Genomic DNA, 17,500 nt, shown 5'->3' with positions numbered 1-17,500 from the left:
CTAGGACTAGGGGCTTTGGGTTGTGGGCTAAAGGAAACGGGTTTAGGGCTTAGAGAGATGGGTCTAGGGCTTAAATTGCCACCCCTCGGTTGAGGGGTGAGGTGGGAAGGTGATACAGCGATGACGTTGGAATCTGTAAATGGTTGAGCTAGGTTAGGGCTCACAGAGGTTGGAGCGGCTTGTATATCAACACCAGCACTTACTAGATCTCCAACCTCCGCAGTGATGCTATCCACCATTATGGAAGAGGATGTGACATCGTCCGCGCTTGCCGTCATAGTAAAACCAGAGCTGGTATTTTCAAATGATGATTCAGAGACATCACCTACTGTTGCCGTAAATCCTTGTATTTCTCCTCCCGCAGGATATGATTCAGCGCTTGTGTCATCAATTGAAGCATTGAGAATGAGTTCTGTTGACGCTTCAGTACTAACTTGAGGTTGGACATCAGCCCCTGCATCGCTCACTTCGCCAATAGTTGCTGTGAGGACCAGTCCCCCTTCAAGTTCTCCTTCTGCCCCACCTCCAATCTGGATTGTCTTCTTGGGCTTTTTACGACTGAGTTCGTCCGCCATGTCTCCCCTGTAATAATGTATATATTAGCATAGCAGTTCATAAATAAAATGGTGTAATTTGGACAAAGAATCGAATTTTGGCAACTCGAAAATGATCATGAAATGGCATTTGCAAACTTTAGTTTTTCCCTCATAAAAGTGTCAAATAATTGAAAGAGAGGGGTGAAATGTTAAGTGAATAATTAGACAAATAGGTAAATGAAAAATTTGTTGTGAAGAGAATGAAAGAGAGTGAGAGAAAGAGAGAGAGAGAGAGAGAGAGAGAGAGAGAGAGACGGAGAGAGAGAGGGGAGCGAGAGTGAGAGAGAGAGAGAAAGAGAGAGACGGAGAGAGAGTGAGGGTGAGAGAGAGAGAGAAAGAGAGAGAGAGAGAGAGAGAGAGAGAGAGAGAGAGAGAGAGATAGAGAGAGAGAGACTTCTAAGAAGTTGATATGTACACGACATCTTGAGTAAATCTTGAGATTTGATTTTAAGAAATGATTACAAGTTCTCATCCATGCCTACTGGCATCATATTGCTATGATTCCCTCAAGAATCCTGACATAATTTCACTTAATAAAAACTCTTTTCTAAGTTGATATTGCAAGAAATCTTATATCACATTTTCACAAAGCGATATTTTGATCCGTTTGCCGACTCACCGAAAAATTTCCAAGGTCAAGGATTCCCCCGAATGTTCCACCAGTTCTAGCGCCTCGTCGTGTGATTTGTCGTGTACAGGGATCCCATTTATTGAAATCACGGCGTCCCCTTCCTTTACCCCACTCTTGTGAGCAGCGCTCTTCTTGCGAATCTGATCAAGAAAAGAAAACAGAATTTTGTCATTGTGGAAAAAAGAATAACCATTAAAATGTAATATTGCCATGGAATACATTCCTGTTTTGGCTCATCAGTTCCTGAAGCTGTAGTTTAGTGAAATTTTAGTCAGTAGTAATGATCTCTAGGGATCGAAAATGTAAAACCAATAAATATCACATCATACTCTACGCGCTTTGGATCTGGAAAATTAAAGGCCGAACTATACTGACATTGAATAGATGCCTTAAATGAATGCCTTATCTGAAGGACTTAAAATCGGGGAAGAATATTTTCTGAAAGCAGCCAACCAATGACATGTATAAACGTTTTGAAAAGGGTTTGGAGACGGGTTAAGAAAATGTGAGAATACATCAGGGAAGGCTGGTTTCGGAGATTGTATCTTTATTAATGATTTGTCTGGTATTGTTTTAAACACACATTATCAGTTTTTCATTTTACACCACTACCTGCTCCCCAATGATTCCCTTTCATATTAAGAAAAAGTATCTATAACATCATAAGGTAGGCAAGCTCTCGCTATAAATCCCCGGGACATAAGAAGACTAGGGAAGCCAAGAATAAACTGAAGCCAGAGTAGATTAGAAGAGCATATATGGAGTTGATGCACATGAAAATTAGTGAACAAGGCGATCCAGGAAAGAGCTGAATAAACAAGTCCGGATAATCTATTTTTACACATGGCACGGGTCCATGGTGTTCCTTGGAGTTGTAAATAAAATGCCGATGATGCCTACATTGGCAGATACTTTTGGGTGACTCGAGTTTGTCTGAAATTAGCCTTGGAGTATTGAGTAAAACAGTTTTTCTATTAAAATATGAGAACATTTACATTTACATCTTGTAGACACGAGATATTCAAACATATCTGATTGATGTTATCGATTTTGATGTGATATTACTCGAAAACTGGCTTGAGCCGAGCTTAATACTAAAAAGGTCTGCAGCATAACAGTATTGATATTCCTTGTCTGAATAAGACGGGCTTTATTTTGTGAGATATCCTAACTACTTTCAATTTCATTCCAAAATGCTCATGATTCCGGGATGATCGATATGCAGTTATAGTTTTGATGGATTGGTAGAGATCAATGCGCGTGAATGTTCGAGAAAAGAATGGATTTCTGTCGATGTGTGAGTTGTCAGATTGTTAAAATGATATTGTAGTATTTTTGGGAACAAAATATCAAAAACAGTACCATGGTAACAAGTAATGTTTAAGTTGAGGTGTCAATGATAATATCAACCTGATCATCTATCTTGTATTCATGGGTAGTATAAAAGCTCATTGATACCAATTCTTACAAGTAATGTCATGCAGTTTCAATTAAAACATAAAAACATAACAAAAACCTGGCATATTGAAGTGGAATTGTGAGTCATATTTCGAGTATCTCATAGCAAAACTGAAAACATTTTCATGAAATTCAATCGCGTATCTCGACCTGTACGAATTTACAGTAAGTAAAATAGCGCTATAAGGTCAAACATGGCATTAAAGGAAGGTGTTCACGACACAAAGGAACACTGTTAATATGGTGACTGTTTGTTTAAGTGAAAATGTCACCAGTTTTGCCAGTCAAAATAACTGTAACAAAAACCATGAACCTTAATAGTATGCTAGAGAAAATTTGATGAGGACTGCTTGTCTGTTGCTGGTATGAGTTTCAGTAAAACGCCAGATCAATTGTACCAAACACAAAATAAATTGTGTGTAATATTAATCACGATATGTAAGAGACACATACAGACAGACACACACACAGAGAGAGAGAGAGAGAGAGAGAGAGAGAGAGAGAGAGAGAGAAAGACAGAGAGAGAGAGACAGAGAAAGAGACAGAGAGAGACAGAAGACACACACACAGAGAGAGAGAGAGAGAGAGAGAGAGAGAGAAGACACAGAGAGAGACAGACAGAGAGACAGGGAGAGAGACAGATAGATAGATAGATAGATAGATAGATAGATAGAGAGAGAGAGAGAGAGAGAGAGAGAGAGAGAGAGAGAGAGAGAGTTTAGTGGGAACTAATCACCAAACTGGAAGTAAACTCCATTCATTTTATATAGCTATCTAAAAAACAACCATCATTTGAAAGACGTCAAACACATACTCTCAAGACTCAGTCTTAGAAAATGGATTACAATATACCTCATCCTCTGCATTATTTTTCTTCACGGTTTTGTATCAGTATTGATTGACCATTGGAGAATTCCTTACATTTTTAGAAGCATTACAATTGATTGTCATCAAATACTCAAATCGTTTATGGGAAGCTTTTTGAAGTAACACAGAAATTACAACCTACTCATTTGGGCGTAAACGAATGTTTAATACTATCCCTTACGAGATGTCATAACTAAAGCATTTCATTTTCACTTCTACTTCTTTAATAATTTGGTTATAAAAATGGTATATCTAACAACAACTATATGCTATGTTTTGATTTATGTTGTGTTTTTTTTCTTTGAATAATATTCGTATGCCTGCGTATATTTATATATGTGTGAGTAGTAATATAAAAAGCATGAGAAACCCTTGTTAAATTGTTAAATAAAAAATGGCATGATCAGCAGTTTATAACAATAGTGTGTAAGTGTGTTATAGTATTACACATGTGTAATAGGTGTGTCAATTGTATTATTGTTGTGTGTTGTACACACTTTGCAGTTATTTTTAATTGTATTATTGTGTGTTTTACACACTTTGTAATTATTATGTCGTTAATATACATGCGTAGGAGAAACCGTTATTAAATTGTAAAATATGTATTATCATTGTATTATAGTATTGTTTAAGTTTGTTATAGTATTAGATATATATGTAAAACGTGTGTTAATAGTATTATTGTCGTGTGTTTTACACACTTTGTAGTTATTTTTAAAATTGTATTATTGTGTGTTTTACACACTTTGTAATTATTTCTTAACATACATGCGCAGGAGAAACCGTTGTTAATTTGTTTAATATGTATTATGATTATTTTATTATAGTGTAATTGTGTTATAGTATAAGATATATCTAATCCTTGTGTTGATTGTATTATTGTTGTGTGTTTTACCCACTTTGTAATTATTTCCGTCTTAGATGTGCGATAGCTATATTGATAAGATTTAAAAAATAGATAACAAAAAGTCCATGTTTTAATGTCATTGTCCTAATGTAATGTCTGTGAATAGATACGAAGATGAAACGTCACATAAGTTAATAACACTCACTTTAAACAATGTTGATATATTTTAGAATAATAATAATCATAGGTTCAAAATTACTCATAATAGATCTCGCATCTCTATTCGGATTTGAACTTGAGACATTTTCGTGCGATAGATAGACGCCTTACAATTTGATCAATAAAGAATCGGTATGGGATCACGACCACGACTCATGGTCGTGATCAACACAATTCGTCGTTTTCTTACGATTCCTGTCTTCTCTGAAAGCCCATAATCGCGCAGAAAGCTTACTCAGCGAAAAAAGATGAAACATAATCAATAGTATAAAAAAAAGACTTATTGCGTTGTATTGATTAAAGATCCATTTGTTCCTTACATATTTATTTCAACAGGCTGTTAAACTTTCATGAAACCGACACGGTTTTGTATTGAATTTCACAATAAGTTAATAACACTCACTTTAAACAATGTTGATATATTTTAGAATAATAATAATCATAGGTTCAAAATTACTCATAATAGATCTCGCATCTCTATTCGGATTTGAACTTGAGACATTTTCGTGCGATAGATAGGCGCCTTACAATTTGATCAATAAAGAATCGTTGTGTGAATACGACACATGGTCGAGAGCAAAACACGTCGCAAAACACTAAGTTTTGTTTAATAGTTAAACGCCTTACCAATTATCAACGAAAGGGATCACCATATGAAATCGACCATGGTTAATTGGTGAATTTAGCAACAAAGTGTCTGTTTGCTGTCACCCTTGTCGTCTCAAACAACCAATTTAAAGAATTATGTAGTTTTTCCAGTAATTTACTGTACTGGGATGGAAGAATTATCATGTATGGCTGTGTTGTTTTTTTTTTCTTGGGTCATTTTTCTAAAGCGGGTCTTGTAGTTTGTAATTTCCGTCTTAAATGCCATTTGCTTTATTTTTTTTAAATAAGACGACGGAGAATTTTATATAATGCAATTAAAGTAGGTAGCGTTCTTGTCTAGGTCTGGTAAAATAAATGAGATGACGTCATACAATCCCCGTAGACAATGTTGATATTGTAGAAACCTCCGGTATAGAGATTAGAACATGAATTCGAAATCAAGACGTTTTGGTATGGTAGTTAGACAATCTATCCATCGACAAATTAAAACCTCTTCACTATGTGAATACGACTAGTAGATGGGTGCAATCGGAGGTGAATGTTTTCATTGAAATTTCACGTAGGATCAATTAAATAGAAATACATAATGTCCATGTGTCCACACAAGTTAAACCCAATATAATGTTTTACAGTCATATTCTCTTTTTCCAATATCATTTTTGGGAACACTTTGATTGGGTTAATGACAAATTTACATCTGAATCAAAAGTAAAAAGAATTGATGACAAAAGCTTTTGTAAAACCCCAACAACTTTTAACACACGGACTTATTTAACATGACTGCTTTTTAATTTAAAAATGTTCTTGTCTGATATAATACTTGTGCCCGTCATTTTCAACATGCAGCGGGTTTCGTGTTTTGTATCATGGACTTGAATTTTTTTTCGCAGCAAGAAATAAATAAATGAAACACAACAATCATTACAATACACAATATTGATTGATCAATTACTTAATACAATAACATGTCCTTGCTCTGCTGTTGACATGGCTTTCAATCTTGTATGTATATATAATGCATTATTATATTATTATGGTTATCTTCTATACGCGCGCGAGCGTGTGTGTGGTGTGTGTGTGTGTGTGTGTGTGTGGTTGTGTGTGCGCTTTGCATGTCACGGTTAAAGATATATGTTTGTACACCACATGAGTACATTTAAGTTGAAATACTATCTTTACCACGTGTATCGTTATTGTAATATTTAATCAATAGATTTATGGCATTACTAATTAATATAAGGGCATTCAAAGGATCTTATCCTATTTTGCCCTATACCACATGTTATGTTTTTTGCCAAGTTACTCACTTCGTGAAATAGATTTTGATGAAAAAAATGAAAAGACAATTCCATCACTTCATGTCCTACATTATGGTTATCATACCAAGACATAACCTAATTGAAAATGTAACAAAAATTTTGTGTAGGAATAGTAAATTTTATGAACCAGGTATACATTATCTCTATTTATGACATTAAACCATGAATGTTTTTAACGCACATTTTCAGGGTTTGACACTATATTTACTGTACATCTCCAGTAACATTGTCGAAGTTTTTAAATATTTGATAGCGGGTGGTTGGATGGGAGCATCACCCTTGAATCATATACCTATGATGTTCGCATGGGTGTACGATCCGGTAGTGATGTCGTTTCTTCTTCTCTTTACTAGCCTATCCTGCTTCTTTGGTTTGTGATTGTATTTTTGACAGGGGATATTTTTTTCCTGTAAATCCTCTGCCTGTTTGTTCTTGGTTATTTATAATTTAGCTTATGATATCTTTAGGTATGATTTTGATTGACATTTGTACTATTTTTGTTAGATCGCTTGTTTTTTTGTTTCAGCGGTCTCTCATATAACCTCAATTGTGTTGGAAGAGACCTAAAGCAACAAACAAACAAAAATATTTGATACCACAACACTTTTAGATAACAGCAGGTGTTTTTTTTCCTCAAATTTTATCGATCTGAGCAGATAATATATTTTATCCCAGTGAAACGCTGTCCTAACAGCTGCTATTTTTTTTTTTAAGATGATAACCCAAATGATCAGTAACACCAATGTGTAAGACGTAGACGTGCAGTCTTTTAGGCGGTAGTGTAATATCATACAAAAACATCTGTCAAATGTGTAGTAATACCTAATGGCGATTTACAAGACGGTCAAAATTTATTAAATAAAAGTTTTCGGACAGAAGTACAATTGAAACCTAAGAAATTATTTTTTTTTCAAAAGCCCAAATGTGTGTGATGTAATTTGATTTTTTTAAGTAAAATTTATTAAATATTAAGTTTGATAGCAAAAATTTTCCTAAACCAAAACATTTGAAATATAAACATTTTGGCTTTAAAAATGTGGAATTAATATTTTTCTTACTCAAATTTGGAAATAATTATTATTTAGGTCAAAATTTATATGAAAATATAGAAAAATGTTTTCGTTTGAGGCAAGAACACGTGCATTCATATTTTGGGAAAACAACACACACACACACACAACACACTACACACAAAACATTGATTTTATCATAGCAACAATTTTCTACTATACACATTTTGGTAAAAAAAAATCTTACATTTCATACGTTTTGGCTAGAAAAAATTTAATTTCCTAAATTTTGACCCTAAAATTTTTATTTCACAGGTTTTTTGACTGATATTTTACATAACACATTTCGGGCTATGAAACTTAACTTCACACATTTTGGCCTGAAAACCGCTACATCGTACATTTTATCCAGAAAAATGTTACTTTATATACTTTAGCCAGAAAACTTTATTGTACACATTTTTGCAAGCAAACTTTTAATTCATGTGTTTTACCCGGAAAACCGTTACTTCATACATTTTGACCAGAAAGATAACGTTTCATACATTATATGGACAGAAAATTTTCATTTCATCAATTTTGGCCAGGAAATTTTTATTGTACACAATTTGGCCAGAAAAACTTTGCTTTTACTTTACAATATTTTTTTTTGGCCCAAAACTTTTACTTCACACATTAGGATAAAAAAAAGCAACAACAAAAAGCTAGTTCATAAAATTTAGCTATAAACGTTATGTATATATATATTATTCAGATATAAAATATTACGCCATAAAATTTATCCTGAAAACTTTCATTTCAAACATTTTGATCAGAATATTTTTTCTCATACATTTTAGCGTGTGCAGACTTCATTTCATTAATTCTTTTTCATTATAAAACGAAATTTCATAGATTTTGAACAGAACAGCCTTATTTCATAAATTTTGACCAGAAAATTTAAACTCCAACTTTACAATTTTTCTAGTCACGAAAATTTTACTTCACACGTAATTGGTTAGAAAACTTCCATTTTGGTATTTTTGTCAGATCACTTTTGTTTCCTGTATTTGGCGAGAAAATTTTTACTTCACTCATTTTGGGTCGACGTCTAGCACTTTATTACCCTAATTTTATCTTCTGGGTTGGTTTTGGTTTTGGTTTACTAAACTACTAAGTAATTCAAGCGACCTTTGGAGCTATAACAGTGTAAAAGAGAGGGTTGCAATTCAAATGCAGGTTTGGTAAACTGTTTTTTCATTGGAAATAGTTCGAATCTTACACGTTTTGGTGAGATTTCTATTTCATATCCCTTATCTTATCTTTGGGTGACATTGAGCTTGGTTTTGGTTTTGATTTTGGTTTTTGGTTTACTAAACTACGAAGTGATTCCATCGACTTTTGGAGCTAAAAGAGTGAAACAAAGAGGATTGAACTTCAAATGCAGGTTTTGAATAACCTCTTCCAAAACCATTTAGGTTTTGTAAGGAGTATTTTTTGTTTGGAAATAGGTTGAACTAGGGTTTGAACTGTCTTGTTCAAGGATATCCCGCACGACTGTAGTTGAGGCTATTTGGTCCCTGCCGGGGAGAAGAACAAAGGTTTACTCATAACCTTTGTGGGATCGACATTAATCATGTCATTGATAATTTTAGAAGGGACGACTAAAAACGTTATACTTTAATGGTAACAAAATAAAATTGAAAATTATGGCAAAACTTTGGGTGTCGTATCCGACATCGCACCTCTACAACATTGTAGGACATTCTGCTTCTGTCTGTAATAATATAGGATCACCAGTCATATCTGCTATGTCTCTACTCTGTCGATGGTAATTCTGCAGGGTAGTAGTCAGCACTTTGAAAATTCAAAACTTTCTGCCTTTGTCAAATCCTCGAGAAGGCCTCAAAAAGCGAAAGACATGGAAAAGTCTTTATTTTGTAACGGTTTCAATAATTTATGATACAATACATTTACAGAAAAACTATTACTGCACACGTTTTGTCAACAAAAAAAAAGTTTCATTTGCCTTATGAAGTTCTAGTAGAAAACATTTATTTTCTCACATTTTGGTCAGAAAAAGTATACTTTACATCTTTTAGTCAGACAAATGTTACTTCGCAAAATTTTGCCTGGAAAATTTCGTTAATACAGTTTATCCTGAAAACTTTTATTTCAGTGGTTTTGACGTTCCTACAATTTTGTCAAAAGAATATTCTAAATATATAATTGTTGACCCCCTAAAAAATTGTTTACTTCATATATTTGGCCAGAAAACATTCATACATTTTTGCTGGCAAACGTTCATACAATTTTTAACCTGAAAACTTTTACTTCACACATTTTGATTAGAAAATTAAATTTGATACAATTTTTTGATAGAATGACAATTTGGAGAGAATATGTATTCTGATCTCATAACCATTGGTCATAATATTATTATATTTGGTCAGAAAACTTTTACTTTACACATTTTGACCAGAAAAATTTAATTTCATACAATTTTTGACAGAAAATTTTCATTTCAATATTGGGTCAGAACATTATTACTTTTCACATTTTGATTGGAAAACGTCCATTTCAGACAATTTGGTCGGAAAATTATTGCTTCACATATTTTTGTTAGAAATAATACTTTATTCATAAACTTTATCAAGATACTACTACTACAAACATTTTGGTCTAAAAACATTTCATTGCATAGATTTTGGATAGAAAGTATTGATTTCATACATTTTTACACGCATATTAATTTATTTTATAAATTTTGGTCAAAATATCTTTTACTTCACTCATTTTGACACAAAACTTTTAATTTTTATTTTATTTTATTTTTTTTTTCACCAGACACTATTTTGATCAAAAACTTTAGTTTCATACATTTTTGTCATATAGTTTGTATTTCATAAACTTTGACCTAAAAATGATTACTTCCCAAATGTTGGTAAGAAAACATTTAACTTCACATTTTTAGCCAACAATGTTTTACTTCAAATGTTTTGGTTAGGAAAATTTTTGCTATCAAGCTTATATTTAATAAATTTTAGCTTAAAAAAATCAATTACATCACACACATTTGGGCTTTGAAAAAAAAATAATTTCTTAGGTTCAATTGATACATTCTGTCCTGAAAACTTTTATTTAATAAATTTTGACCGTCTTGTAAATCGCCATTAGGTATTACTACACATTTGACAGATGTTTTTGTATGATATTACACTACCGCCTAAAAGACTGCACGTCTACGTCTTACACATTGGGTGTTACTGATCATTTGGGTTATCATCTTAAAAAAAAAATATAGCAGCTGTTAGGACAGCGTTTCACTGGGATAAAATATATTATCTGCTCAGATCGATAAAATTTGAGGAAAAAAACACCTGCTGTTATCTAAAAGTGTTGTGGTATCAAATATTTTTGTTTGTTTGTTGCTTTAGGTCTCTTCCAACACAATTGAGGTTATATGAGAGACCGCTGAAACAAAAAAACAAGCGATCTAACAAAAATAGTACAAATGTCAATCAAAATCATAACCTAAAGATATCATAAGCTAAATTATAAATAACCAAGAACAAACAGGCAGAGGATTTACAGGAAAAAAATATCCCCTGTCAAAAATACAATCACAAACCAAAGAAGCAGGATAGGCTAGTAAAGAGAAGAAGAAACGACATCACTACCGGATCGTACACCCATGCGAACATCATAGGTATATGATTCAAGGGTGATGCTCCCATCCAACCACCCGCTATCAAATATTTAAAAACTTCGACAATGTTACTGGAGATGTACAGTAAATATAGTGTCAAACCCTGAAAATGTGCGTTAAAAACATTCATGGTTTAATGTCATAAATAGAGATAATGTATACCTGGTTCATAAAATTTACTATTCCTACACAAAATTTTTGTTACATTTTCAATTAGGTTATGTCTTGGTATGATAACCATAATGTAGGACATGAAGTGATGGAATTGTCTTTTCATTTTTTTCATCAAAATCTATTTCACGAAGTGAGTAACTTGGCAAAAAACATAACATGTGGTATAGGGCAAAATAGGATAAGATCCTTTGAATGCCCTTGATATTAATTAGTAATGCCATAAATCTATTGATTAAATATTACAATAACGATACACGTGGTAAAGATAGTATTTCAACTTAAATGTACTCATGTGGTGTACAAACATATATCTTTAACCGTGACATGCAAAGCGCACACACAACCACACACACACACACACACACACACACACACACGCGCGCGTATAGAAGATAACCATAATAATATAATAATGCATTATATATACATACAAGATTGAAAGCCATGTCAACACCAGAGCAAGGACATGTTATTGTATTAAGTAATTGATCAATCAATATTGTGTATTGTAATGATTGTTGTGTTTCATTTATTTATTTCTTGCTGCGAAAAAAAATTCAAGTCCATGATACAAAACACGAAACCCGCTGCATGTTGAAAATGACGGGCACAAGTATTATATCAGACAAGAACATTTTTAAATTAAAAAGCAGTCATGTTAAATAAGTCCGTGTGTTAAAAGTTGTTGGGGTTTTACAAAAGCTTTTGTCATCAATTCTTTTTACTTTTGATTCAGATGTAAATTTGTCATTAACCCAATCAAAGTGTTCCCAAAAATGATATTGGAAAAAGAGAATATGACTGTAAAACATTATATTGGGTTTAACTTGTGTGGACACATGGACATTATGTATTTCTATTTAATTGATCCTACGTGAAATTTCAATGAAAACATTCACCTCCGATTGCACCCATCTACTAGTCGTATTCACATAGTGAAGAGGTTTTAATTTGTCGATGGATAGATTGTCTAACTACCATACCAAAACGTCTTGATTTCGAATTCATGTTCTAATCTCTATACCGGAGGTTTCTACAATATCAACATTGTCTACGGGGATTGTATGACGTCATCTCATTTATTTTACCAGACCTAGACAAGAACGCTACCTACTTTAATTGCATTATATAAAATTCTCCGTCGTCTTATTTAAAAAAAATAAAGCAAATGGCATTTAAGACGGAAATTACAAACTACAAGACCCGCTTTAGAAAAATGACCCAAGAAAAAAAAAAACAACACAGCCATACATGATAATTCTTCCATCCCAGTACAGTAAATTACTGGAAAAACTACATAATTCTTTAAATTGGTTGTTTGAGACGACAAGGGTGACAGCAAACAGACATTTGTTGCTAAATTCACCAATTAACCATGGGTCGATTTCATATGGTGATCCCTTTCGTTGATAATCGGTAAGGCGTTTAACTATTAAACAAAACTTAGTGTTTTGCGACGTGTTTTGCTCTCGACCATGTGTCGTATTCACACAACGATTCTTTATTGATCAAATTGTAAGGCGCCTATCTATCGCACGAAAATGTCTCAAGTTCAAATCCGAATAGAGATGCGAGATCTATTATGAGTAATTTTGAACCTATGATTATTATTATTCTAAAATATATCAACATTGTTTAAAGTGAGTGTTATTAACTTATTGTGAAATTCAATACAAAAACCGTGTCGGTTTCATGAAAGTTTAACAGCCTGTTGAAATAAATATGTAAGGAACAAATGGATCTTTAATCAATACAACGCAATAAGTCTTTTTTTTTATACTATTGATTATGTTTCATCTTTTTTCGCTGAGTAAGCTTTCTGCGCGATTATGGGCTTTCAGAGAAGACAGGAATCGTAAGAAAACGACGAATTGTGTTGATCACGACCATGAGTCGTGGTCGTGATCACATACCGATTCTTTATTGATCAAATTGTAAGGCGTCTATCTATCGCACGAAAATGTCTCAAGTTCAAATCCGAATAGAGATGCGAGATCTATTATGAGTAAATTTGAACCTATGATTATTATTATTCTAAGATATATCAACATTGTTTAAAGTGAGTGTTATTAACTTATGTGACGTTGATCTTCGTATCTATTCACAGACATTACATTAGGACAATGACATTAAAACATGGACTTTTTGTTATCTATTTTTTAAATCTTATCAATATAGCTATCGCACATCTAAGACGGAAATAATTACAAAGTGGGTAAAACACACAACAATAATACAATCAACACAAGGATTAGATATATCTTATACTATAACACAATTACACTATAATAAAATAATCATAATACATATTAAACAAATTAACAACGGTTTCTCCTGCGCATGTATGTTAAGAAATAATTACAAAGTGTGTAAAACACACAATAATACAATTTTAAAAATAACTACAAAGTGTGTAAAACACACGACAATAATAAAATTAACACACGTTTTACATATATATCTAATACTATAACAAACTTACACAATACTATAATACAATGATAATACATATTTTACAATTTAATAACGGTTTCTCCTACGCATGTATATTAACGACATAAATAATTACAAAGTGTGTAAAACACACAATAATACAATTAAAAATAACTGCAAAGTGTGTACAACACACAACAATAATACAATTGACACACCTATTACACATGTGTAATACTATAACACACTTACACACTATTGTTATAAACTGCTGATCATGCCATTTTTTATTTAACAATTTAACAAGGGTTTCTCATGCTTTTTATATTACTACTTGTGTGTATGTTTGTTTGTATATGTGTGAGTGTTTCATTGTGCTTTTGTGAGTGTGTGTGCCTGCTATATTTTGTTGTGCGATCTTGTTTTAATGTTTTGTCAATGACATTTGATTATTTAAGGTCAATATTAAACGCATTAAGCATAATGTACTTTTAAAGGTGAGCATATATAGATATGATCATTAATTATAGTGTGATTACATTCAATAATGACAGAAATTACTATTGTATATAATAAATTGATAATCAAAGTATACGTTAGATTGACGTGTACGTATTTGCAGGTGTGATAACCCAAATTGTTATGGTCTCATTCTTGTAATGGAAATACTCTCAAACCAATGCAAAATATTGTCTATTACAACAATGCTAAAATAAGCCCTATAATTGCGTTCGGCTATCAGACCTGCTAATTTGTTCACATAGCGTCAGATCAAATGATATACCCCACACTTCTCTTTATCTGTTGGGCGGTTCTTTCCCTTTCAATAACAAGGATTATTTCCCTTCACGTAGTGCCAAAATTATATTTTCAAATTCAAATTAACCAACAATTTTTATGTTATTTGACAAAAAAAATGTCCCCTCTATATTTCATAATGCATTTACATTTTGTAGACTTACTATAAAGTTATTTTGTATCTTAGATAATCGAAAACATTTTAGCCAACATCATTTTAATCATACTACCTGAAATAGATAGGTCCAAAAACGGAAATATTCACACAAATTTCAAATGACTTTTTTTTTAAGTCCAGCGTCTTGCCCACCACGGGATGTCGAAATATGAAAAAAAAGTCCTCTGCACGCTGGCTATCGAAGTCTAGACATACAAATAAGTCCAAGAATTGGTTATCACAACATAATAGAGTCCAGGAGTTGCCCAGAACATCTTACCTGTAGGCGATGGTGGTAGTTGCTCCCCTCTACAGAGACATAGTAATCACGTTATGGTATCTTAGATTTACCTGGGGACTGACTATGTAGCTAGATTGATGATTTGGCGAAATTATTATGCCTGTTATTATATCACATACAGAAGGTAAAGCCCTTGTAGCAGTACTTAATAGTGATTATTTGTTTGTTTCTGCATTACCTTGTTTTTATTTACGTCATTTCATAACATACAATAGTTAAGTTTGAGCATTTTGAATAGAAACGTGTTCCTTCATTCTTGTCGAACATAAGATATAAGCGGTTTGTTATTCAATCAAACTAATCTGAATTGTCTGGAGCTCGGGTTTTCTTCACTTTCATTTTATGTTTAGTTTATTTTGACTGTTCATAACATTTTCTTTTTTTTTTCCTATTAAAAAAATATCAAGTGACATTTATCAACTAAAAATGCATTACTTTTGATTTGTATTGCCATAGGAAATGTTTGCTCCCATTTTTTTTAATTCAACAAATCATTATCACAAAACTTTACATCAACTCATTCCTTTTGTTTGTCAAGTATACACACAAACACACACACACACACACACCACCACACATACACACAAACACACACACACACACACACATATATATATATATATATGTATATATATATGTGTGTGTGTGTGTGTGTGTGTGTGTGTGTAAAATAGCTGGAATAAAAACTACACTAAACTGTGTAAACCATAAATACAGGGCAGTAATGTGTCAAAAAAGTTGATGGTGCTTGTTGGGTCTATGGAAATCATATTGTATTTTTATATTGAATGTCCACGGAAGTTAAATAACTTCCAATCTGCAACTTCTACCTTGTTTAGAATATGTTTTTTAATGGCCAAAGGAGAAAAAAAACTCCCAAAATTTAGATTGTACATCAAAAATAACAGCATCAACAACTGTACATTAGTTCTATATCTGAAAAGATGTGTATGAGACACTGTCAGAGAAAGAAGAACGAAAAATACAGGGGGGGGGGGGGGGGGGGGGGGGAGGAAATCAGCCAACCTCGCCTTCCTTTTCATAATTGTATATTACTCCCGTGTCTGTTCTTAAATTCGTTATATTATTTCATTATATCTTTAAATAATATTGTTTGGATTAGAAATGGAACGTTCCACATTAATAGTGTGTAATCTTGGACTGATACACGGAGTTGTGTTTGCACACATATCCACGCACGATTAGATAGGAGAACAACGGTACAGCAATTCGCCAGTGGCACCGTGAAGCACCATCATTCCATTTGTTTCCTTGGTAACCACGCGTTTTCGGTCGTTGGATAAATGCGCCAAATTATATTACGTTCGAATGGTTACATTGCGGACACGCAAGGGTTAATATAGAATTGCCATTACAGTATTGATGTTATTGCAACATTTTAAAAAATATATGCATCAACCCTAGGTTTAAGGAAGGCGGGCCTCCATAGTGTATTTTTAAGTGATCTTTTCTGCAGATCCAGTTCATATTGACACTCTGGCCCCGGTGCTGTGTCCTTGAGTGGTACTCATTACCCCGCTCGACTCAGGTGTGAGTACTTGAACTCAGTTGTGAATTAGTAACTGGTAATGCAGTTTTATCAGGGGTGCTAGTAAGTACAAAAAGGACGCCGAACGGGCATTTTATACTGTAAGAAATTAAAATTTGCCTCATAATATGGCCTGCTGTGGGGGGGGGGGGTTGAAAAAACCCATTATAATTCACATAAACAATATTAAATCCATGAATATACTTTATATAGATGCTCATGTCGATTAGTTTAATTTTAATAATCAAAATTCACCATTTAAAATTCAATTTTAGATGTAATGATACATCTATTTTAACCATGGCCCTTACAATACACCATTATCTTATTATTCGATGTGTCTAAAAGTTTCAGTTGACTGAGAAATGTTGAAATAATCTTATAGGGTTCATATATCGGAGTCAATAATATTTATGTGCACCGAGCTTATGACACATCTTGCTGTTTTAAGAGAAGCGAGAGTATTTGGTATTCTTTGATAAGTACCTAGTTTCTTGGCAATGTAGTCTGTATTTTCTTTTGCCACTCATGCCATAATGACTCAGGCACATGAACGCTTATAAGTTCGTTAAAATCATAAAGTTGTCAATTTTTAAACAAATCCTACATACCTTCAAATTCTATCACTTGCATGGTCTGTAATGTTGACAATTCTACAACATTGATGATTGTCTTGAATCTATAAGAAATGGTTTTTGTCATTGCAGCTTCTATACACAAATGCCATAAAAGCTCAAGAAAAGAGAGGTTTGGGAACTGCCTATTGTGTTTAATTTTAGTAATATTTGAAGATCATTGAACTGCCTAGATCTAGTACTGCGAAAAATTCGTAGAAATACGACTG

General features: G+C 33.0%; 1 protein-coding gene across 5 annotated transcripts in view; it reads right to left on the bottom strand.

Annotated features, from left to right (window-relative positions):
• LOC144973176 (uncharacterized) overlaps positions 1-17,500 on the bottom strand; it is a 70,641-nt gene that overhangs the window by 25,618 nt on the left and 27,523 nt on the right. For 3 of the 5 annotated variants that reach the window (XM_078915300.1, XM_078915301.1, XM_078915302.1), the window contains exons 3-4: positions 1,216-1,367; positions 1-582 (exon numbers count right to left, since the gene is read on the bottom strand). The exon at positions 1-582 is cut by the window's left edge and continues 781 nt beyond it. In XM_078915300.1, coding sequence (XP_078771426.1) covers positions 1-582; positions 1,216-1,367 — 734 coding nt within the window. Of the gene's footprint in view, positions 583-1,215; positions 1,368-14,879; positions 15,063-15,086; positions 15,394-17,500 lie in introns of those variants that run through there. The other 2 variants (XM_078915303.1, XM_078915305.1) reach the window with 2 other exon arrangements.

This window comes from Berghia stephanieae, chromosome 5 (genome assembly GCF_034508935.2).
Source record: "Berghia stephanieae isolate SIO BIC M18660-M18661 chromosome 5, UCSD_Bste_1.3, whole genome shotgun sequence".
Taxonomy (NCBI): Eukaryota; Metazoa; Mollusca; class Gastropoda; order Nudibranchia; family Aeolidiidae; genus Berghia; species Berghia stephanieae.
The sequence above is the reverse complement of the archived record's forward strand: the minus strand, read 5'-3'. Positions and strand labels throughout refer to the sequence as shown.